This window comes from Lacerta agilis, chromosome 3 (assembly GCF_009819535.1).
Source record: "Lacerta agilis isolate rLacAgi1 chromosome 3, rLacAgi1.pri, whole genome shotgun sequence".
In the NCBI taxonomy this organism is placed as follows: domain Eukaryota; kingdom Metazoa; phylum Chordata; class Lepidosauria; order Squamata; family Lacertidae; genus Lacerta; species Lacerta agilis.
In genome coordinates this window covers 97980834-98004069 of record NC_046314.1, presented here as the reverse complement: position 1 = coordinate 98004069, position 23236 = coordinate 97980834, and the positions used below count along the sequence as shown (strand labels likewise).

The 23236-nt window shown below is 42.4% G+C and overlaps 2 protein-coding genes across 6 annotated transcripts in view; one reads left to right on the top strand and one right to left on the bottom strand.

Moving 5' to 3' along the window:
* PLEKHH2 (pleckstrin homology, MyTH4 and FERM domain containing H2) overlaps positions 1-13170 on the bottom strand; it is a 67629-nt gene extending 54459 nt beyond the window's left edge. Inside the window, exons 1-2 of one of the 3 annotated variants that reach the window (XM_033144878.1) lie at positions 12961-13170; positions 7341-7470 (exon numbers count right to left, since the gene is read on the bottom strand). In XM_033144878.1, coding sequence (XP_033000769.1) covers positions 7341-7463 — 123 coding nt within the window. In that variant the 5' untranslated portion in view covers positions 7464-7470; positions 12961-13170. Of the gene's footprint in view, positions 1-7340; positions 7474-12960 lie in introns of all 3 variants that reach the window. The other 2 variants (XM_033144876.1, XM_033144877.1) reach the window with 2 other exon arrangements.
* Positions 13171-18731: 5561 nt separating this feature from the next.
* Positions 18732-23236, top strand: part of THADA (THADA armadillo repeat containing) — a 137130-nt gene continuing 132625 nt past the window's right edge. For 2 of the 3 annotated variants that reach the window (XM_033144875.1, XM_033144874.1), the window contains exons 1-3: positions 18732-18783; positions 22037-22136; positions 23057-23151. In XM_033144875.1, the coding sequence (XP_033000766.1) occupies positions 22061-22136; positions 23057-23151 (171 nt within the window). In that variant the 5' untranslated portion in view covers positions 18732-18783; positions 22037-22060. The remainder of the gene's footprint in view (positions 18784-22036; positions 22137-23056; positions 23152-23236) is intronic. The other variant, XM_033144873.1, reaches the window with a different exon arrangement.

The following is a 23236-nucleotide window of genomic DNA, read 5'->3' as shown; positions in this document are numbered from 1 at the left end:
TTCTCCTTCTGTCATTAGCGGCATCAACAAAAATTATGCAGGCCATCTAGTTCCAAAAACAACAAATATGCCCCCCTCTACTGTGTATTTGAATTATTCCTTAATATAGTCTATGCCAGTAAATGAAGAGATAACCAGTGCCCATGGATGTTAACTAGATAGTTGCTGGTTCGAGCAGTGGATTGGACTAGATGACCCTTGGGTCCCTTTCAACTCTACGATTTTATGTTTTTTTATTATGATGATTTTACAAAACTCAGTTTTTATAAAACTTCTCTGCCTGGTTACTCAAAGGAAATTCTCTTTACAGGCAACCAGATTAATGGCTATGTATAGAAGCCCATGCTAAACCATGCAAGGGACTTTGCAGGGAATCAGAGGTGAATGAAGGCCCGATGGCCTCTTTTATCAAGTTATAACAGTTATCAGGCTATCTCAAGTCTTTTAATAGTCAAATGAGGTAGAATTATTCAGCTGCTTTGCTCCATTTGCCAGGCACATGGTGCTGCTTCAGCTATTGTTGTGCAAGCAGAGGTTTTATACTGAAATGGCTAATACAACATAAGTAGTCTCAAAGGTATTAAAGTTTCTGAACAATGTGCATTAAAGATGCAAAACGGGTTGCCAAAAAGCAGAGGCAAACATGCTAAAGTTCAACTCCTCAAGCTAATTATTAAGCAAACATTTTTCTCCAAATTTAGTCATAAGACTCTCCTATAGCTAGCAATATTACAAATACTTCCAGCCTCCCTCCCTCTCTTCTCCACTTACCAAACACTTTTCCTTTACCAGTTCTGGGTTTTGTTTTGTTTTTATAAGGTATAAGGATAGAAATGCCAAAGCACCCCCTCACCATTTCCTGTTTTTACAACCATCCTTCGGTAAACAACTGTTATTGAACAGATACTAAAACCACAAAAGTAGCTAAATATATCTTTTTAAACATGCATAAATGGCACTTCTGTCATACTTCATACCATAGACACTCTTCCCAAATGCCATGCTGTCCCCAGGGGGGAAAGGTCATAGAAATGCTAGGTAAGAGAAGTTGGGAAAGAAATTATGAAGAGTTCTTTTAAAGGTGGGAGGAAAGTTGAGACAGTCTCTTTATAATAGTACTCAAGTCCATTATTTAGACCAGTGTTTTTCAACCTTTTTTGGGCAAAGGCACACTTGTTTCATGAAAAAAATCACGAGGCACACCACCATTAGAAAATGTTTAAAAAATTAACTCTGTGCCTATATTAACTATATATAAAGTAATTCTCTTGAATAGGAATCAAATAAACACAAAGAAAGTATTTTATAATTCTTGGACTTAAGAGCAGGGGTCCCCAAACTAAGACCCGGGGGCCGGATGTGGCCCAATCACCTTCTAAATGCTGCCCGCGGATGGTCCAGGAATCAGCGTGTTTTTACAGAATTGGAACCTGTCCTTTTATTTAAAATGCATCTCTGGGTTATTTGTGGGGCATAGGAATTTGTTCATATTTTTTTCAAAATATAGTCCAGCCCCAAGTAAGGTCTGAGGGACTCTAGTCTTGTACCTGAGTGACTTTTTGTGACAAAGACATGAGTGGAGAAGCTCCTGAGACATCCTGACATGATATAATTAACTGCCATGCCACACTTGAGAGCCCAGCCAATGTGGTGTTTCCCTTTTTTGTGATGATCTTGTGTACAATTCACGGCAGTGGTTGTCCACATACCTGTGCACGGCAGTGGTTGTCCACACCGTGCTGTCCCCCTGGGACCCTCACCATGGGCAGTGCCCTGGGACGCTTGACTTGCCCCCCCCCAGCGGTGCACAGCATGTGTGCTGCTTAGGGTGCTGGAGCAGCTAGCTCCTCTGGCAATTAGGCTTCCTTGGGTTTTTTTTTATTCCTCCCTCCCTGCTTTTATTTTGGGGGAGAACATAATAAAGAGCAGGATCACTTCTGGTGAAGTCTGTAAAACTTAAGAGTCTGAGCATCTCACAATAATTTATTTGGTTATAAAAACAAAAGCATGTGCTTCAAAAATATCCACTTCAGCCCCTGGTCTCCTTTAAATAATGATCTTTAAAATGACAACAGTATGATGCAACATTGAACAAATTGGGCAGGTGTGTCCAAGCATCTCAGAACCACAGTTTTCAGTTAGGAAAATTAGTGATGTTTGTTTATAAGATTGTTAAGGCTCCAAAACTATAACAAATGACCAATGCATAAGGTTTGCACTGATGGACACAGAAAGCCCCAAGCCCCACCTCCAGCAGTGGGGCAGATCCATTGCTGCATCCAAAGTTATACTTTTGCTGGCCGGGACAAAAGGTGAGAGAATGGTTGTTGATTTGCCTGTTGCACTAGTTCAGGGCGGGTCAGAAACGCAAACCAGCCGGCGAGAAGCGCCCCTCATTCCGCCCTCCAGCGAAGCCCCAGGCCAAGCCCTTCCCGAAGGGAAGCTCCGCTAAGGCAGCCTCAGAAAGCGAGCCTGCTCCTTCCTCCTGCAGACTCGGGGACGACAGGGCTCCCTTCAGAAAACCGCTGCCGCCGCTCCAGCCTCCCTCTTGCCGCCTTCAAACCTCTTCCCTCGCTTGACCACCGGAGCTGCCTCGTGCCCGCTACTTACCCGCCACGTCCCCTCAGGGCGCCGGCCGAGCAGCGCTGCCGAGCGAGGAGGTTGCGGGGGAGGCGGCGGCGGCAGCGAGACCAACTCGTCCTCCTCGCGCCGCCAAAATCTCACGCACGCGCATGCCACCAAGCGCCATCACCACACACGCCTTCGCGCCTTTATAGCACGTTGCCGGCCCCGCCCCTCACCCCGCGTTGGCCCATTTCCCAGTCACTTTAACGGGATCGCACTCCTATTGGGAAAGAAGCTGCAACCGGACTTCTTCTCCCTCCACTTAGGAGCAGCCCAAGTTCCCAAATCCGATTGGCCTCGGAACCCCACTCGCGACAAGGCGCGTGCGGAGCGCAGGACTCCTTCAGGGCCACGCCGACGGCCGAGGAGGCGAGGAACTCCGGCAGGCCGGAGGGCGCAGACGATTGGCTGGCTGGAGGGCGAAGGAAGGAGGGAGGCACTTTTGAGGCAGCCGGCGTCTCTTTTCGGCTCTGTGTACAAACGCGCGGGCTGACCCTGATTAGCTGAAGGAAGGCAACAACAACGGCCGGGACGTTTTTCCCACGGCACACCAGGCAACATCTCGCGGCACACTAGTGTGCCGCGGAACAGTGGTTGAAAAACACTGATTTAGACCATAGTTTTCTTGAAGGCAGGGACTTGACTTTTCTGCTTATTTATTTAAATATGTTTTCCATTGCTTTTCATGACATGTACAAGTCCACAAGCTGTATGTTGATAATGCATGCTACTTCCACTGAGCTGGAGCTGGCTTACAAATATTGTCTCATAAACTAGCAAAGATCTAAAACAATTAAACAGTTAGATAACAAATACTGTTAATACAGAAAGGAATTCAGAAAAAAAAACAGAAAATACACTGCCCAACCAATGTACGTTCACATTATAAGCGGATTTAAAACAAAGCCGATTTAAATATCACGTGTGAAAATTATCTTCATCTCTGACTATAGTCGTAGAAATAATTGTTTCTAAAGGCCATTCCCAGAACAGCTTTAGAGTACATATGTACTTCTTCCCAGTTGTCTTCTCTTTTAACCATCCTGGCACATACAAGAACCCCCGAAGAAGAAAGTCTATCTACACAATTCATTACTGATACAACCAGATTATACAAACAGAAACTATTGCTCCTGCTTAGAACAAGTCTGTTGTCACATGATTTTAGCGTGTACTAGTGCCACACATGGGGCAGGCTGCAGAGGGTTCAAACAGATTTAACCCTTTCTGCTGATATTTCCTGCTTAAAATTGAAAACATTGCTACAGTTACCATCTTCCCTATGCAGTACTAAACTGCAGAGGTGTGCATGGGGAAGGACACCAGGTGCAAATTTTTGTCCCCAATTCTCATCTCTAATAGGAAAAGAGACCAAATAAATGTTCTATGAGGACATTCCCTCCTTTCCTGTGTACTATTGTGCTATGAAGATACTTTTTCTTTTCCGATTAGTAGGAAATGGAAAGAGGAGTCTTCAATTCCTGGTCTGGGGGATTCAGGAAGATATTGCAGATTTTTTTACTTATTATTTCAAACAAAATATACCCCTTCCCCCCAGATTCTCCCCAAAACCACCATCAAATAATTTAATTAACTGTTTTTCTTTTTGGGGTATATTAAAATATATTGCTGATAATCTCAAATGTTGAGTACTTGAACCCAAGGAAACAAAATTTGACTGATTTTATATAACTGTATTTTTATCCCACTTTGGAAAGTCCAAAATAAGAGTAAACCTGAAAGAACAGCTTCTATTTTCCACGAAGTCTAATAGTGCCAGAGATTAAAACCAGCATGTGGTGAAACTCAATTCATTGCTCAATCAATTGCTTACAAGGGGGAACTGATCCCATGGAATGGTCCAGTTTCCTCAGGACTTTTGGGTCAGTCCTTCAACATCCAAGAACTATGGACTCAGAAGTGTCAGCAACAATGGCATGACCCTGTTTATGCAATGAAATGTTAACTTTGAGTTATTTAATAGAAACTGCCTTACCATTCTTCTTTGAACTCCAAAAAGGGGGTAAGGGGAATGGTGGTTCAGCAGATACTGATGCATGTGAGAAGACTGTGTGTGTGTAAGACTAAGAGGCAGAAAGGATCTTTCCCCTGGGGCAAATGTAAGTGAGTTTAACTTGATGAAAACAGATCTTTTTTTTAAAAAAAAATTCTAATTTCTCAAAAAGACTAAATTGGCAGTGACATATATAAAAGTCATATCCCTATTCAGGAAACATATTGGGATCATGATGGAGAGTTCAGTGAAAATGGCAGTGTGCAGTATCAACGATTAGGCAAACTTCATGCTAGGAAAATAAAAGTCAAGGTTAGGATCAGGATTTATGTTTTACATACTGTACCAAATTGTTTAGTGTACAACTGAACTTCCCTTCTGCACCCCACTTTAATTAATCTTGTGTTTTGACATTCAAATTGAGAATGTGGAGTGGGTGTAAATTCCTAGATCCACCCTTAGACACATTCCCAAGGCTGCATGTTGGCAACCCATAGAATAGCTTCCCCTTCTTTCATGAGTGTGTTTAAGGGTTATGTGTGAAATGCAAATACAATGAAGTTCCAGAGACAGATTTAAAAATGCTCTGTTACCTGTTCTTAGTTTCACACATTGCACCTCCTTCATTTCTTTTCTGTGTTCTCTCTTGGGTGGCCTCTCTGAAGTTGAACTCCAAAAAGGAATTTGGCACATTGCCTGTTCCACTGGACTACAGTCTGGCCTAATCCTATAGTAGTATTTAACCTTCTCATGCCCCAACCCTTCGTTTTCCTTGATCCTTTAGCACTTGATAACAGTCTATAGTTAATGAGCTGGGCCAGATTTCACCAAGGTCATATATGCCCTAGCTCCTGATAGAGGAAATAAGTGACAACACTGTCACTTTGGTACTTTGTGTATTAGGTGAACTGTGACAAAAACATGTGTTGAAGAAAAGGGAAAGGCAATGTATTTTCCATTGTAAAATGCCAACTGCACTCAGCTTACAGAAAAACACTCCTGACATTTCCCTGAGAAGGGTGTTTTCCTTTTATTTATTTTGCAATACTTTGCAGATTCAGAAAACTCAACAGTAATAAAATAAATTGCACTTGAGCTCTACGGATAGCATAAGTATGTTACAGTAGAAGTACTTTCTACACCATTCTTGGAATTCCTATGAAGACCTCTCCCACTTGCAGCAGCAACTTCTGCTTAGATCTTCAACAAATTCTCTTTCTTTGCATATAACTTTTTATGAAGCACACCCTGACTAGGCATAATGGAACAAAAAAAAAAAATCCAGTTTCCACTTCTGAAGGTCTGTATTCCCTTGTCTGCTGCCTGCTCCCACATTCTCTCCCATAAACGCTGCAAGGTCATGCTGTTAATCATCCAATGTGTGCTGACTTCAGAAAGAAACAAAAGACTGAACCTGCATAGTGAGAATTTCTTGAAGGATAATTTTAAAAGGCAACATTGTATAGATACCACATCTGTCTCATGTTTAATAGTTGTGGTTTTTGAGGAAATTCTTACCAACTATTTCTCATCTGTGCTTGTGCTGACAAGGCATTAAATCAGGGGTGGCTAACCTGCAACCTTCCAGATATTGCTGGACTACAACTCCCAACATACCTAACCACTGACCATGCTCAGTGATAGTTTTGCCTTCAGACATTATTCTAAAATAGATACTGCAGCTTATCTTGTTTGTTTTGCTTGATAGGTCAGGTGAGTAGATTCATTCAGACACAACCTTTACACCTTGGAGACACAAGTCTTTGTCTGTTTGCATCATGTTGTGGTCTGCCAGCAAAAAAGGATGGGAAATATTCTTCCTGTAGCTTTCTTAAACAAACATGTTTAGTCTGTATGAGAAATGGAAGGCACTCATGAGCTTTCTCTGCACCCCTGGTATAAAGAGGCCTTTCTTGTTTCAAATATTATTTCAGTTCTTTATGTGAAATTAATTACATTTTCAGCACTTTGCTGATTTTGCATTGCTCACTGTTCTCCCCTATATTCCCTGCCAACTGGAACAGCAGCAGACCACCCTTGCAGTCCAAATGGCTATATAAAAACCTATCTGTGAAACAGGAAATACTATACAAATCAAATATCCTTAATAGCTAAAGGTTTGCAAACTTATTTTAGTTTCAAAACACACACACACACACACACACACACACTTACAATGAAATGTTATTGTCCATGACAAGAAAAAATGCTCAACTGTCTACTGTCTGACGCAGCTCTACTTGTACAAAAAATGTAAGTGTGATGAGTCGTGCCAGAATATGATTGTGAGTTCAAATGAACAAATTCTTAAAAGAAATGTATTGTGGAAAGACAGCATTCACATTCAGACACATACACATGCTAATGATCATTGGAAAGTGTACCAGTTCCTCATTCAGCAACTGATACACATATAGGATTCTAATTTTGCACCTGAATTGTCTTAGTTTGATTGAGACTGTACACCACCATAATCCTGCTTCCTATATAGAACAGTATATCTTCTTTAAAAAACACATAAATCTTCTTTAGGAATAAATATATAAATAAGAGGAAACTTGAATAAAAGTCTAATGATTACCACAGCCAGATAAACCTGATCACACAATAAACATCTATTAAGTTATTTGGGATCATAATTTAATTATAGGTTCTTTAAAAACAATAAATTTTTATTATATTAAGACGGTTTAAGACCTACCTTGTCTGCTAATAACTCTCTAATTTTGCTTGCTTGGAGGCGAAATTTCATCAGCTGGGATTCTAGAGCTATGCATCTTTCTTTCCAGTTTATAGTTCCCTCAAACTCTAGCAGCTCTGCCATATTTATGCTGTGAAGGGGGAAAACAAGCTATTTAATATTCCATATAATTGCTTCTTCATTCTAATATACATACAGAATGTGTTCCTATATATCATAAGCAGCAGCATAGTAAACATGTTTACTCTGTGGTAAGTTCTACCAAGTTCAATGTTTACCCTCCAGTATTATTATTATTATTATTAGTTAGTTAGTTTTGTATACCCCCCTTCATCTGTAGATCTCAGGGTGGTTCACAACATAAAAATACAGTAAGTGTGTTTAGGACTACAATTTTAATTTAACAACTTCAGTAATACCCAAAGAGAGATCATACATATATAATGTTCCCGTGTTTGATCTCAACTTATTGAGTTGGGGCTAGGTACAAATCTTTCCCGTAAAATCATTTTGCAAACTGATAAGCTCCACTGACAATAGATGGATTAGGAAATACCACCCATTTATTACTCTGGATATTCCATATCCAAACTGCAAATTTAAAAGATCCAGTTTAACTAATTAATGTTTCTATTATTATTTATTAGATTAGTTACACAAAGGTCTCCAAGCAACTTACAGCATATTTAAAAGCATAAGCATAAATACATTATAATATCAACACATTCACACAAAAACACATGAAATTACAAAATTCACAAAACAAACCTCCATAACAGCCATAGAAAAGCTTTGACAAGTTATCACTATCCAAATAGAGTTGTAGCTGAGCCAACAGCCTATGCTGATGGAAGGCACTCTGTGCTGAGGTACCTGTCTCCTCTGAAAGCAAATGAATCCCGCAAACTACAAACACACTCCTATTTAATGGATGTTTACCACTTTTTAGCAAAAGAAAACATCTCATGAAGCAGTTTACAAACTGCATTAACACACTCAAGTAAATATAGAATGACAATTTTCTTGGTGAGCCACTGAAAGCCAAGGTGAAAAATAGATCTTTACGGCTCTTTTAGTGATATTGAGAGATCACGCTTGCCTGATATCACTTGTTTATAACATGAAACCAATGAGAAAAAGACAATCAAGATAAACAACTATTGACTGAAAGAATGTTTAATTATTACCACATTATTCACATGTACAACAGTTTTCAATATTTTCCAACAAAAGCTGTTATAGGTTAACTCCTAGATTATTTAGAACTTGTCAGTAATTTGTCTATTTAAAGCATTTTGGCTCTTTAGTAAAAAAAAGTTAGTTAACTAGTCTTACTTCTAAGGACATAAACACGCTTTGCACTATAAAACTATTTTCTGTTCAGGTAGATAAAAATAAAATTCCATTACAGTGGTACCTCCGGCTGCGCACGGGATCCGTTCCGGAGCTCTAGTCAGATCCAGAGGTGTGCATATCTGGAGGTGCTGCTTCAGCGCATGCATGCAGTGCGTTGAGCGCTTCCTGTGCATGTGCGTGTGGCAAAAGCCAGAAAAATACTTCCAGGTTTGCCGTGCACGTATTCCGAAGGATACATAACCGGAAGTGAACATAAGTAGAGCTACCACTGTACTGCATCATGTCTAGCAAAAGTTTGGAATATAAGCTCTACTATCCACCTTTCATGTGGCTGTAACCAGGGGCACTGCTAGGTACTAAAGTATAACACAACAGACCCTTAATACACATTTGCATATGCTAGTCATAATAACAATAATTTTTTTACTGTGTATCTGAAGAAGTGTGCATGCACACGAAAGCTCATACCAAGAACAAACTTAGTTGATCTCTAAGGTGCTCTGGAAGGAATTTTTTATTTTATTTTGTTTTAATAATTTTATTATTTATATCCCGCTCATCTGGCTGGGTTGCCCCAGCCACTCTTGGTGGCTTCCAGCACATAATAAAACATCAAACATTTAAAAACCTTCCGAAACAGGACTGTAATTTATATGTACAGATGAAAGTTTAAGTCTTCAATCAAATTAAGATGGTGGGGGTTGTGGGTCTTACTTGAATTGCACTTTACAGCACACCCAGAAATCTTGAAATCATAGATGTCAACTCCTAGGGGCTGAGGTCCCTTCAGCCCCCCATATATTTGAGGGGGGCAGGGCCCCCAAAAATTGATGGGCATTGGCATTCAAATGGTGTGTGTGCTGCATCATGTGATCGATTCTGTGGGGCAAGACTTACCTGAGGCCCCCCCAAATTTTATTCAAGTTGGCACCCCTGTTTGCAAGCAAAGTAAAATATTATGTTTTTAAAAGAAATGGGGATGCAGGAGGTTTGAGGCCCAGTACAAAGGACCTGGGGTTTGGGTCCCCTCCTAACAGCACCTCTGCTGTAAGAGCACTTCAGTTCAACTTTGGATGTATCATCTCTTTCTTCTTTTAACTTTCCCTTCTGAGTTTTTGTTTGTGTTAATTTCATTTGTATTGTTTTCTTTTTAAAACTGAGTTTTAAAGATCCCAAGAATAATTACCGAAAACAATTGGTACCACTTACCAACAAATAGTATCAAAAATGTTTTTGTTTTTTCAGAGCTTCTACGTAGGTGGAAATTGAAGTCCGTGGGAATAAACCAGGCACAGGCAAACTTGGCCCTCCAAATGTTTTGGGATGTCCCAGTGAATATATGAGCATGACAAACAGGGTATAATTTTTCAGTGTTCAAGCATTTAACTGAGATACAAATGTTATATCAGTCATTTAAAGCTTGAAATTGACCCCTATTATTGTGAGGGTTTTGTTAGTTAGAATTCCAGCAAATTATTTGCTTTGCGTTTTCCAAAAAGCAAAGGATTATGGAAATATTTGCTGGCACAATATATGCTGTTTACAATTGCACTGAATGATCTTATTTATGAGTCAATGACTTCCCGTCTCTTGTTCAATTCCTCAAGGGAAAATAAATGAGTTCATCACTTTGGCTGGGCTAAGTGTTCTGATTCAGCATTGTCAACCTACACACATTTTCCCTCCTTTTCTTTTTCTTTTTTAAAGTAAAGAGTTTTTATAAACCAACAGTGAAGTCCTATGCATGCTTACTCCGAGGTAAGTCTTACTACATTGTGTAGGGCTTACTCCCTTGTACAGGATTCTAAGTTTAAGTTCGTTAAACATTAGGTTACAAGTTATGGCATGATACAATAATTCTGACAAATCTGTTTCAGCGGAGTTCTTTATATATATTTTATTTCTGCTTGAATATATTGGGATGGTTTAGCTGTCATGATATTGATACGGGAATTCATTTTCATATTTTACATTAAACCATGTGGCATTATGCAGTGGGCTAATATTTTGCAAAAACATGCATTAACTGATCATATAAGGCATCAGAATGCAAAGGAAGCAGATCCAGACTTGAAGATCCACCAACCTGAAACAGGAATGGAACTGTCAGGAACTCTATAAATGAAAGTTTATAGCCAGAAGGGAGTGACAATTTGTTCCTATTTAAATTGCAGGAAAAGCATCCAATTACTTCAGTGAGGTCAGGGTTTTTCCCAAAATACTCTCCCAACACACAATGTAAATAAACAGAAAATAGAAGAACTTTTCATTATAGTAGGTCATTTCCCCCCATTTAGCAAGAGGCACATCCTTTTAACATGAGGGGATATTAAAATGTGATTTAAAACACACCTCTTTAAAATGAAATGTTGCATTTCTAGCATTCCACACAGAAAACAGGAAGTAGAAGTTTTAATTTGCTACCTGCAAGCTAGCTGAAACCATCAGGTAGTGATATGAAATGTAGATGATTGTTCAGTGGTGTAACACTGTGGCACTGAAGTTCATGGCAAGAATTTGTCCATGCAGAAACTTAAGACATAACTGGCTTTCTTATTGCTGACTCTTGAGTACCGGTACTCTGTCATATACATGGAAATGTTTAATGGAAAGATAAAGAAGTGGTGATTACCTACTTCTACTGCAGGCACTTAAATGCACTGTTTTGTTTTCATATACTAGACTTGAGCGCAATCTACCGGTCGATCACAGGGCATCCCTGTTCGATCCCGGTTGATCGCGTGAAGTCCTGCAAGATTCCCCTCCCCCCAAAAAAATCTGGATGTTGGTAAAGCAGTCTGTGATGTTTTATAAAGTTTTATATACTACCCAATAGAGACTCAATGAAAAGGGTATGCCATATCATTCCTTGCACTGGGCTCCTTTAAATTTCCCTGCAATTGCAGCTTTCCCCTTATCATAAAGCAAGAGATCATTGACCATGTTCCCAGCTCAAGTACAGTTCAGAGTTCTGGGAGTTTGGCCAGCATGAGGAGCAGAAGAATCTCGGGGTGGGTTTTCAGGGTGAAGACTCTGTACACTGCAGATGGTGGTGTTAGGGGCTTTCTGTGCTACTTTAGTCTCTGCTCTCTTCCCACACGGGAGATTAAGTCTTAAAAATTTTACATACTGCTATTCATTAAAGAGAAAATCAGAGCCATTCGCAACAATTGTAAAACCATATATAAAAAAGTTAAAATCAGAAATCAGATGATTGTGGGAAAAACAAGGTTCAAAGCTATGAAGGCCGCAAAACAGTATGCTTAACAGGGCACAAATCAGGGCCAGGGGGAAAAACTGTTTTATCCACCAGGACTTGGTTCTGGGGTATACAAACAAATAAATAGACCACCGAGCATGTACAGAGTGCCTTTCCCTTGGCCAGGGATGCCAACTTGAATAAAATATTGAGGGACCAGGTAAGACCCACCCTGCATATTCAATCATATGATGCAAAACACACACCCCATTTGAAAGGCAATGCCCATCCACTGGGGGCGCCAACCCCTTAAAATATTTTAGGTGGACGCCAAAAAGGCCTTGGCCCCTAGGAGATGGCTCCCATGCCCCTAACCACAAGTAGCCCTCACGCTACCATAATGGGGTGGGGTGGGGTGGGGGGAGCGTCACTTATGAGACAGACTGGGCGCCTTTGAGGCAGATCTGAGTCCCATAACCTATTATTTTCCACCTTTACCTCCAGCATCCTTTAATGCACCTCTAGCAGGCTTGCAAGGGCATTTTAAGCAGCTGGGCACGCAGGCAGCCCGATTTATCCCTGCCATCCAGCTCCCCATCAGCGGTCTGAAAAGGGAGGCTAGAAGACTTCACAGCCCCAGCTCTCCCCACCCCACCACCCCAGATGTGGGGCAGACCTGCTTGTTCTGACGACGAGAGGCGAAGGCACTCTTTGCGCGCTCAGAGGCGCTGCTGTGGGCGCCCAGTCATTAACTTCTGAGGTGCCCACCTGATGCCCCACCACCTTATAAGTGATAGACCAGACAGTGATTCAGAGGCGGAGAGAAAGAGAGGAAAGTTCATCCAGCAGCAGCGAGGGAATTTTTATATATACTGTAGTTCCCGCAGCTTCCCTGCTGGGCCAAGGGAAGAGCAGGGAGAAGGCGAAAGTCTGAGGGAAGAGGGAGGGAAGAGGCATGACTTCCCCCTCTCCGTCTAAAGTCTCTCGACTTCCCCCGAAGAAGGAAAAAGGGAGGCTCCCCACCCTACCCCCCCCCCCCAAAAAAACCCACAACTTAAGCCAAACCTGAGGAGGACGGGCGGCCTCCGCCTCCTCAACGAAGTCTCTCAGGCGCCCCTCACAAGCAGCGCCGCCGCCGCTGCCGCCTCGGTTCCAAAGGCTCCCTCCGCGCCTGTCCCACCAGCACCATCCCCGCGGTCCGTGGGGGGCCGGCAGGCGGCAAGGGGTCTGGGCTGAGCGGCAGCCGCGCCGGCCATTCAGCGGGCGTGGAAGGCGGGGCTTGGGAGCGCTCGGCAGCCTCTCCGCAGCGGCCCGGGGTGGTGGCGGCGGTTTCTTGGGGCCGAGGGGGCAAGGAGCTGGGCAGGAACCACCACGACGTGGTTGGGTGGGGGGTGAGGGAAGCGAGCGGAGCGGGGCCGAGGGAGGCCGCCGTGTATCTGCGGGACTCGCTCACGAGAGGCCGAGGGCGGGACGCCTCAGTGGGCCTGCCTGCCTGCCTCCCCCGCTTTACTTGCGCGAAATGGCTTTCCGACGCGCAGTTTTGCGCCACGCGCGCAGCCCGAGCCTGATGAGAAATTAGGCCCTTCCTTATATAGCTCCCCCTCCCCCGGTAGAAATAAATTTAGGCTGCCGAACCTGCCTATCATTGTGTATCGTTTCTTTACCAGAAAAAAATAATCTCGAGAGAATCGTAGAATGGTGGGAAGGGACCCGGAGGGTCATCAAAGTCCAACCCTTAGAAATCTTTCATTCAACATGGACCTCAAACCCATGACCCTGAGATTAAGAGTCATCAAGAAGATGAAAAAAAGTTTTTTAAATATATATATATGACTATCTTCCTTCCTACTGTTATAAGTTTGGGGAAGTAGGCTGTACGCGGAGACTCTTCTAGCCCCTGAATCTAGCAAGAGTTAAAATAAAAGCCAGCCTATCTTCTTGATGAGGCAATTGCCTGGGTGATGTGCCGTTATTAAGAGAACTAAGGAAAGGGGTTCTGTGCAAGATAGAAATGGGTACCACCCACTCACTCTGCAAGGGTTAATTAAAAGGAAAAGGCAGAGTTGAATGGCAGTGAAGCAAAAAGCAGCAAGCCAGGGAAATGGGCAGAGCAACGTTTGTCTTCTGTTTGAATCCAAGGGAGAAACAATGCTTTTTGCTGTGAACCCCTCCATTGTAAGCTCGGGTTATAAACCATATATCACAAAAGCACCACAGTCTCCATTGTGCCTCATTCCCAAAGGAAACACGAATCCTGGGTAAGTGCCTGAAACCCCTGGGATCTCATACCACTCAGAGATTGGGGTGCCGTGTAACACTGTACACAATTACAGAAACTAAAAATAATGAATGGTTTGTTGTCTACATGACATTGTCTTCAACAAAATGCCATTCCATAGTTTGCACCCCCCCATTTAATCACAATTTATCATTTCTGCAGTGGGGGGGGGGTTGCTTCCTGATTTATTGAAACAGTAACTCCAGATTTGCAACAGCATTTTGATGAGGTCAAAATTGTGTGGACACGGCACAAAACTTTTCACACAAGAGCAGCAGCACTCAGTTCGCTCTAAACTACCGTGTGAAACTCTCTGATAATGGAAATGGAAATAAAGAGTCATGGGTGGTGTAACTACAGCCAAAATTTTCCCCATTTGTGTGCAGGCATTCTTTCCTTTTCATGCAACATTGCCATTTTTATCTTGCTCATAATAAATTCTACAGACTGATGTGTGCTGCTTTCTTTTTTGCTTGCCAGTTCCCGGGAGCATTGAAGACTTGAGGCCAAGAGCATAAAGAGATTTATCAATCAAACAGTTGAGAAAGAAACTTCTCAATAAAGTTGTTTCTCATTTAAGGACATTTTTATGTGATGTGTTTCTGAGTGTATTTCCCTGTTCTTTTTTCCTAGGACCCTTTCTGGTTTCACTCTGGTCAGTGCCCAGCACTATATTCTCCCAATGCAAGCATTGTGCTGCTCTCTGTGCCAAGTCACAGCTACAATAGGACTAATAATGATGATGATGATGATGATGATGTGCTCAAGGGTCAGCTTTTTAGGCACTGATGTTGCAGTAGTGGTTTGCTGGCACAATATTGTGCCTGCCATAGATTTGACTAAGGGTCAAATAGCCAGGACTTGGAGATTATAGGGGATTCATTTGTCCTTCAAATACTCAAGTAGATATGAGATGTTCTGCGGTAGAAAACAATGCTCCCTCTTCTCTGCCTCAAGCTTAAAGACATTTACCTCCAGCATTTGGCTGTACAATAGCCTTTTAAGACTTTTTATGGGCAGTTTATGTTTCTTTACCCATTCTACTTTCCATTGCTTTATATAACCACAAAGATAAGATAGAAAAACCCCTGGTTATCATTAATTGTTTTAATAAATAACAAAACAGAACATTCATTGATCCCACCACCACCACTAGGATCTCTTATCCTGTTTCCTAATATCTCTCTACACAAAAGTCTGTGTATGGAGCCCACATATAAGAGAATTTCCCCTCCTGCTGTCTATGAAAGGTTGCTTTTGGGTACACTGCCAGCATAGATTAATCTTCACACTGGGTATGGATAATGCTCCTTCCAGTATTGGAGCAGCCTTTTTGCAGCTATTAATGCATTTACACTGCCTTTCTGTCAAATCCTATAGTATGGGGATATAATTTAAGAAGATATTTACATACAAAACCCCCAGAGTAAGTAAATGTACTGGATCAGAATTCTACTGATCAGAATTGGGCCATCACCAATGAATCAATGAAACCTGTGTTATGTACAGCACCAACACGTATCTCAAATGTGCCTTTCAAAAAGGCCGTAAGAGATCCAATGTGCTCAGAGTATCATTTTTGTTGTTGTACTAAATGCAATTTTTGATCTAAGGAACTCAACTGTACAAAAGTCAAAGCAGCCTTCCATTGCTGCTCATGCATCAAGCATTCCAGTGGTATGGCTGAAGTTTATTTAGAGGCAGTAGTAAATTCTGAACTCAGAATTTGTTGTTGTGAAGCAAAAATGCCTTCCCCACATTTCAGAAGACTGTTGCTCACCAACAGATTTTAAGGAAACCAAACTCCTACTGTTTTCTTTATCATTCATTTTGTGGCGGTTGTGTATATTTCTAGCAAGAGCAGCCATGTGGATTAAAAAACAACAACACTCTTACACTCTCATGAGTCCCTTCCGATTCTGATTCATATTTGTAAAGAAATGGAAATCTGATCACACAAACTACTGCTATCTCTCCCTAAACTTGTGCATACCAGAGTTTATTGTGCATTAGAATCTGCCTGGGCAACCACTGATGTAGTTCTGTGTACACTTCCTGAAACCGAGGACCCGTGGGTATTTTATCTCTCTGTTAAACCTTTACTGTAGATTTGTGCATAAGCAGCTATTCATTCAGTACATCATACATCCTTTTTAAAAAAAAAAAAAAAAAAAAAAGCCCTTCAGTCCAAACTGGGACTTATACATCCACTCCCATGGGAAGTGGCTTGCCCATTCTAAGCTGCCCAGCGTGGCTGGGGCAACCCAGTCAGAATGGTGGGGTACAAATTATAAAATGATGATGATGATGATTACCAGAGATGCCAAGGGGCAGAGTGGATGATGGGGAGAAACAAGTCACTTTTGGATTTGTCACTAATAACTTTAAGAGGATTTGGTCTTTGTGGTATTTTGGATCTCTGGCAGAAAGGCAATGTATAAATTACATCTTTTGCAACCTATTTTAAAAAATGGTATTGTTGGTAGGTGATAAATCTAAGAGTACATTTCTTAGCACTTTGGTGCCACACAGTGGTAAAACTCTGCAGGACAATGAGAAAATTATCTTTTAGGAAAAGTACTTGTCTCTTTTTACCATGTACTGTACAAGTTAATATATTAACAACTTTAGAAACATGGAAATTAAAATATAGTCTACCAAACATTTAATGCAATTAGTAACTCTAAAAAATATCAATACTCAACCAATATTTGGTCTGAGCCAAATCAAGACACACTACAAGGTGCTTTAACAATTTGAGCAAAAAGTCTGTGAAAATGGTCAAAATGGCCTCTAGATTATGACAGGAATCTGAACAAATGCAACATTTGGATAAAAGTAAAGACACACACATGCCAGTGCTAATGGACCTCTTAAGCTAGGTAAAAACTGTGCTTAATCACCCATGCACATATTTAAAGTGGTGCCCCTCACATGGCCAATGTAGTTATGTTGCTACTGGTATATAGGTTGACTTCATATTGTTACATTAAAAAATGCTTTATTGCATTTTAATGTAGTGCCTTGCTCTGGGATTGTGTGAACAATGAAGAGTGGATTGTAAATAATTCACGAGTGAATGAGGAAGCTTGTTTTGAAGATTATGCTGACAATGTTTGGGTGCCTTTCAAACAGAGTAAAGATTGTAACTTTGCTTGAAAGCACTGGGAAATTAAAACCCAAATTTGTCCAATGGAATAAGGAGCGCACATATTAAACAGGAAACTATGTGACAAATCCAAGCAGGTACACCACCTGTCCTATATACTGTACTTAGGCTGCAATCTTATGCCCACTATTTGGTAGGATAATGCAATTTCTATGCACACTTACTCGAGAATAAGCCCATAGGACACAGTGGGATTTACCGGTATGTCCAACTAAACACGAATGGGACGTGGCGGGGTGGCACTGTAGGTTAAACCACAGAACCTAGGGGTTGCCGATCAGAAGGTCGCTGGTTTGAATCCCCGCGAGGGGGTTGAGCTCCCTTTCCTCAGTCCCTGCTCCTGCCAATCCAGCAGTACGAAAGGACGAAGTGCAAGTAGATAAATAGGTACCGCTCCGCCAGGAAGGTAAACGGCGTTTCCGTGTGCTGCTCTGGTTCGCCAGAAGCGGCTTAGTCATGCAGGCCACACGATCCGGAAACTGTACGCTGGCTCCCTCGGCCAGTAAAGCGAGATGAGTTCCCCAACCCCAGAGTCGTCCAGGACTGGACCTAACGGTCAGGGGTTCCTTTACCTTTTTAATAAAAATCAACCTGCCAGACATCTTTGGCTGGCACCGTGTTCTACTTTGAAAACTCAGTTTTGATTGTCTGAATACGGAAGTTACGGAATAAAGTGTTGTTCTGGGCAGTAGCGCAAAATGTCAGTTTGCAAGCTTAAAAACTACTTTTTTCTATGTTACCGAAAAGAACTCTTTATTTATTAGCTTCAAAACTCAGAAGTAACTTCCGCGGAATTCAGGCAGAGTCCCCTCGTCCTCCCGTGGATGGTAAAATGACCCAACTCGCCTGCTGCATTGAACACAAGGGGGTTTAACTCCGGTGGGGGGGCGGAACGCTTCGGGGCCGGAATGTCAGTCTTATTGAACTCCGTGGGGCTTTTAACTCTCCCAAGCAGGCACGCAGAGTATTGGGTACCTTTACCTCCACTGCCCTGCAAGGCAGGGGGGATATTATTGAGGAGGGAGCTGTGTCCTGCCCAGATGCTTCGCTGGACTGCAACTCCCATCAGCCCCACTCAGCAATGGCCAAGGGTCAGGCATGATGGGAATTGTAGTCCAAAGGCACCTGGCGAGCCTCAGGTTACCCACCCCCGTTTTACGACCCTCCACTCCTCCCTTGAGCCGGCAGCGAGTGGCGTAAATTGCTCCTCGGTCTGTTCCTCCAGGCCCGCGCCTCGCCTCCCCGTTTCCCCGGCTGGCTCAGTCAGTCCGCGGCACATCGAGCGCTCGGCCGGGGCCTCCCCGCGCCCACCTCCGGGCTCAGAGGAAAGACGTGGCTCGGCGGGCGGAGCGTTGCCTGACTGCTCCTCCGGCCCCTCGCGGAGAGGAGGCGGCAGCAGCAGCCGGCGGACGAGGAGAGACTGGCGGGGCCGATCTGGGCGGTAAGCTGCGGGAGGCGCGTAAAAGCGCGCGGCGGGCGAGCTCTCTTGGCGAGGGGGGCGCTTCCCTGGATGCGCTCGCCGCCGCTTTCTCATTTGCTGTGTTGCAGGTGGGGCGTCTCATGCATTTTACCCCCCCCCCCAAAAAAAAACCCCCAGTAAGGGGTTATTGGGGACTTCTAAGCTGTTTTCTGAGACTATCTCCAAAACAGCAGGGTCTTCCTTCTCCTCCTCTGCTTTGCACCGAAGAAAACCACTCCTGGGATTCGGGGCCACGCGATGTAACACGCCGCTCATAAAGCCCAATCTGATCGAGCGTGCACTCTGTACCTTTAAGGGACATCGGAAGCACAGTTATTTCCCCCGCCCCTCCCTCGAAGAATTCTGGGCCCTGTAGTTTATTAAGGGTTGCTGGGAATTGTAGCTTGGCGAGGGGTAAACTACAATGCCAAGGATTCTCTGAGGGAGAGAAAGCACTTTGGATGCGCCTTAATGGTACAGTGTGGTACATAACCATTCTCATTGATCCAACCTCGGAAGTCCAGTGCAAGTGGTTATATAATTAGGCTGCAGTCCTCACCATGCTTAGAAGTTGTTCCCATTGAATTAAGTGCAGCTTACTGTTGGCTAAATGGAGATAGGATTGCCGCCTTTGTGGTGAAGAAGAGGTGCCGAGTCCTCTCTCTGCACTCCATTGCAACGTGTGGAGATGTGTGCAACTTGCTGCCATGAGATGTGATGGCTGCCAGTCATTTATGGCTATGTAGGTATCTTTGTTGATCATATACCCAAGCATACTTTGCCTATGGAGAGGGTAATGAAACAGACGAAATATATAAAAAAATTAAAAACAATTGTCCCGTAGCACATTAGAGACCAACTAAGTTTGTTCTTTGTCCATGGAGTTTTCTTGGCAGGGATACTGGAGTGGGTTGCCAGTTCCTCCTCCAGACGGCATCTTAAAAAGCAAAGGCATCACCTTGCCGACAAAGGTCCGTATAGTTAAAGCTATGGTTTTCCCAGTAGTAATGTACGGAAGTGAGAGCTGGACCATCAAGAAGGCTGATCGCCGAAGAATTGATGCTTTTGAATTATGGTGCTGGAGGAGACTCTTGAGAGTCCTATGGACTGCAAGATCAAACCTATCCATTCTCAAAGAAATCAGCCCTGAGTGCTCACTAGAAGGACAGATCCTGAAGTTGAGGCTCCAGTACTTTGGCCACCTTATGAGAAGAGAAGACTCCCTGGAAAAGACCCTGATGTTGGGAAAGATGGAGGGCACAAGGAGAAGGGGACGACAGAGGATGAGATGGTTGGACAGTGTTCTCGAAGCGACTAGCATGAGTTTGGCCAAACTGCGGGAGGCAGTGAAGGATAGGCGTGCCTGGCGTTCTCTGGTCCATGGGGTCACGAAGAGTCGGACACGACTGAACGACTGAACAACAACAACAACAACAACAAGTTTGTTCTTGGTATAATGAAACAGAGTAATTTGTGAAAAAACATATAACAATAATAAGAGCAAATAAAGCAACTGCATTCTATAAAAATGATTGCTGTAATGTCTTGCTTGTAGGATTCCCTGGGTTGACTGGGGAGCAGGGTGCCGGACTAGATTTTTATCTGATCTGGTGAGGTTCTGCTGATGTTCAAACCTGAATGATCCCCGGTGCTGAAAAGAGGGAGACCAGTTAAAACATTCCTACAGAATCCGGGGTGGTTAACCATTATTCTTCCAGATGTTGTTGGACTCAAACTTCCACCAGCTCCAGCTAGCATGGTCACTGGTCGGGGATGATCAGAGTTGTCCCGCGACATCTGGAGAGCCATAAATTAGTCACCCCTGTGATAAAGGAATTTCTTGGAATTTTCTCTTCTAGGCTGCAGGTTAGATTGTTCCCCCATCCAATGGTTGTGGGTGTGGAAAGTGGGCCAAGTCAGGGAAGAGAGTTCAAGCCAACCCCTCTGGCATCCTATTTTGGTGTGCAGGGTATTTTTTTTGTGTGGGAGGGCATTCAAACATACAATTTCCCACTTGCAATGTGAAATGAAATGAAATAACTACATACAATTTGATGTTGCTGAATGTACAGACTGCCCTAAATTCTCGGGCTAAGCCATGGTGAACACTGGCTCCAATTAAACTCAGGCAAGTATTGGAATGAGGGGAACCTGTGGGTGGTTTCTGTGGCTGTATGAGAGTCAGGGGCACAACATTCTCTCTAGCTGCTGTTGACTGTTGTCCTTACATGTTCACCAACTCCACAGATCATTAAAAAAGTGTATTTATGGATAGCTGTTGGAATCTAGATGGAGTTTAGAAGGTTAATGGTTGGAATAAGATGGATGGTATTTCAGGGAAACAGATCTATTCACTAAGCGAAGAAACAGATCTGTTCATTCCAAGGAGTAGCTATTGTAGCGAATGTCACATTTAAGGGCAGGTGTGTGTTGCCCCCAGATAGAGATTACACGCTGCAAACATTATCCATGTGTCTATACTCCCATGCAGCAGTGGTAACATATAGACCCTCTGAGTGTTTCCATGCTAAGATTTTATATTGATGCTGGTTCTGTACTGAACCATGGCCTGGTAGATTTTATTTTTTACTTTTTAATGCATTGAATGCTTGAGTCATAACAGAGATTTGTTCTAATTGATTTATGGAAGCATTTCCAGTATTGAATTGCGAGCATAACCACTGAACCAATAGCTTACAGTTTTATGATTTACAAGTCTATCTCATTCAGGCTGAACGAAACAATCACCTAGTTTAGTGCAAACTAGTGCAACTTAGTGCAAACGAGCAAACGTGCAAGTTTCCAGGGTGAAGTTCACTGCCATGGTGCTGCTGTCTTGTTTCTGCTATTTTTGTGCTAACAGAGGCTAAACTATGATTTGCTTTGTGTTACGTTGAACCAAGGCTTGTGTTTTGTCTTAGGTAGACAAACCATGAGCCCAGTTTGCGCTGAAGTCTTGGGATGAAACCCAGTGGCCACCTGTGTTTTGCTGGAGTTTGCAATAAAGTTTTTATATTATGGATAAAGCATTACCCTTTGGTGAATTATGTGTGAAAAATCTTAGACTAACTTATAGGGTCTATGAATATTTTCTGAACTTCTTATGCATAAAAAAACCAACTGCCACAAACTTTTTGCAAAACACAAAGGTGAATGGGAATTAAACAGTCTTTACTTTTAAACTGTGCATTTAAAACAGTGTTGGTACCAAGTGTCAACTTATAATCTTTTTCAGCAGGCAATTCTTTAATCTACCAAAATGGTTTTAAAGAAGAAGAAAGAGATTCAGGTTGATGCCTTTGTTCTTGATCACCAACAGCTTGAAAGACTTCACTGTAAGTATAATTAAGTTGTTTAGTTTGTCTCTATAGATGTATTTCAGTGGTACTATAATGACTTTTTTAAATCCAGTCCTCTTGATGATACCTTTTTAACTTAAAAAGAAAACTCAGCCCTTTTCTTGTACTGTAGTTTATATGCTCTTCCCACCCCATTTTGAAAGAGTTTCTGCACTGAAGATCAAAATTAAAGGGAAGCATTCCAGAATCCTTGATTTTGTTATTTTATAATTCTCCTTAAAGAATGTATGGAGGATGCCATTGAGACACTTTCCTAATTTTTTTTTTTTGGGGGGGGGAGTTGTAGAAAGTAGAAAGTACGTCCTGTGGAACCTGTAATTCTTGTAAAATTTGATAAATATTGCAAATAATAATAATAATAATAATAATAATAATAATAATAATACCCTGCCCATCTGACTGGGTTGCCCTAGCCCAGTGGTGGCCAAACTTGGCCCTCCAGCTGTTTTGGGATTACAATTCCCATCATCCCTGACCACTGGTCTTGTTAGCTAGGGATGATGGGAGTTGTAGTCCAAAAACAGCTGGAGGGCCAAGTTTGGCCATCACTGCCCTAGCCACTCTGAGCGGCTTCCAACATATATAAAAACATAATAAAATGTTAAACCTTAAAAATCTTCCCTTTAGGTTATATAATCATCTCCTTGACACCTGATGGGAGGGTGTTCTACAGGGTTGAACTCATCTGTGCAGTAGTTGAGCCTTAGGTAGCACTTGAAACTATGTTTTCGTCTTTAATGCAGCACTTGTCCATGAATGGGTGTTTCAAGTGTTTGGGTCAGTGAATCATTCACCCCTCCATAACAGAAAAGATTTAGGAATTGGCATTTGTCATACACACATGATGATAGAATATTAAAGGTTTTCTTTTCTTTTCTTTCTTTCTTTCTTCATAGCTTTTGCAGATGCTGAAGGACAAAACCTAGCCTCTCTGCTGCTGCGCTGTGCACTGTTACCTGATGGCATCCAGCAAATCCATTGTGTCAAGCAGGTTTGATTTTAGTAGCATTAAAAATAGTAACATGGAAATGTGTAAAGAAGAGCTACGGATTTTCCTACTAATGATTTTTTCTACT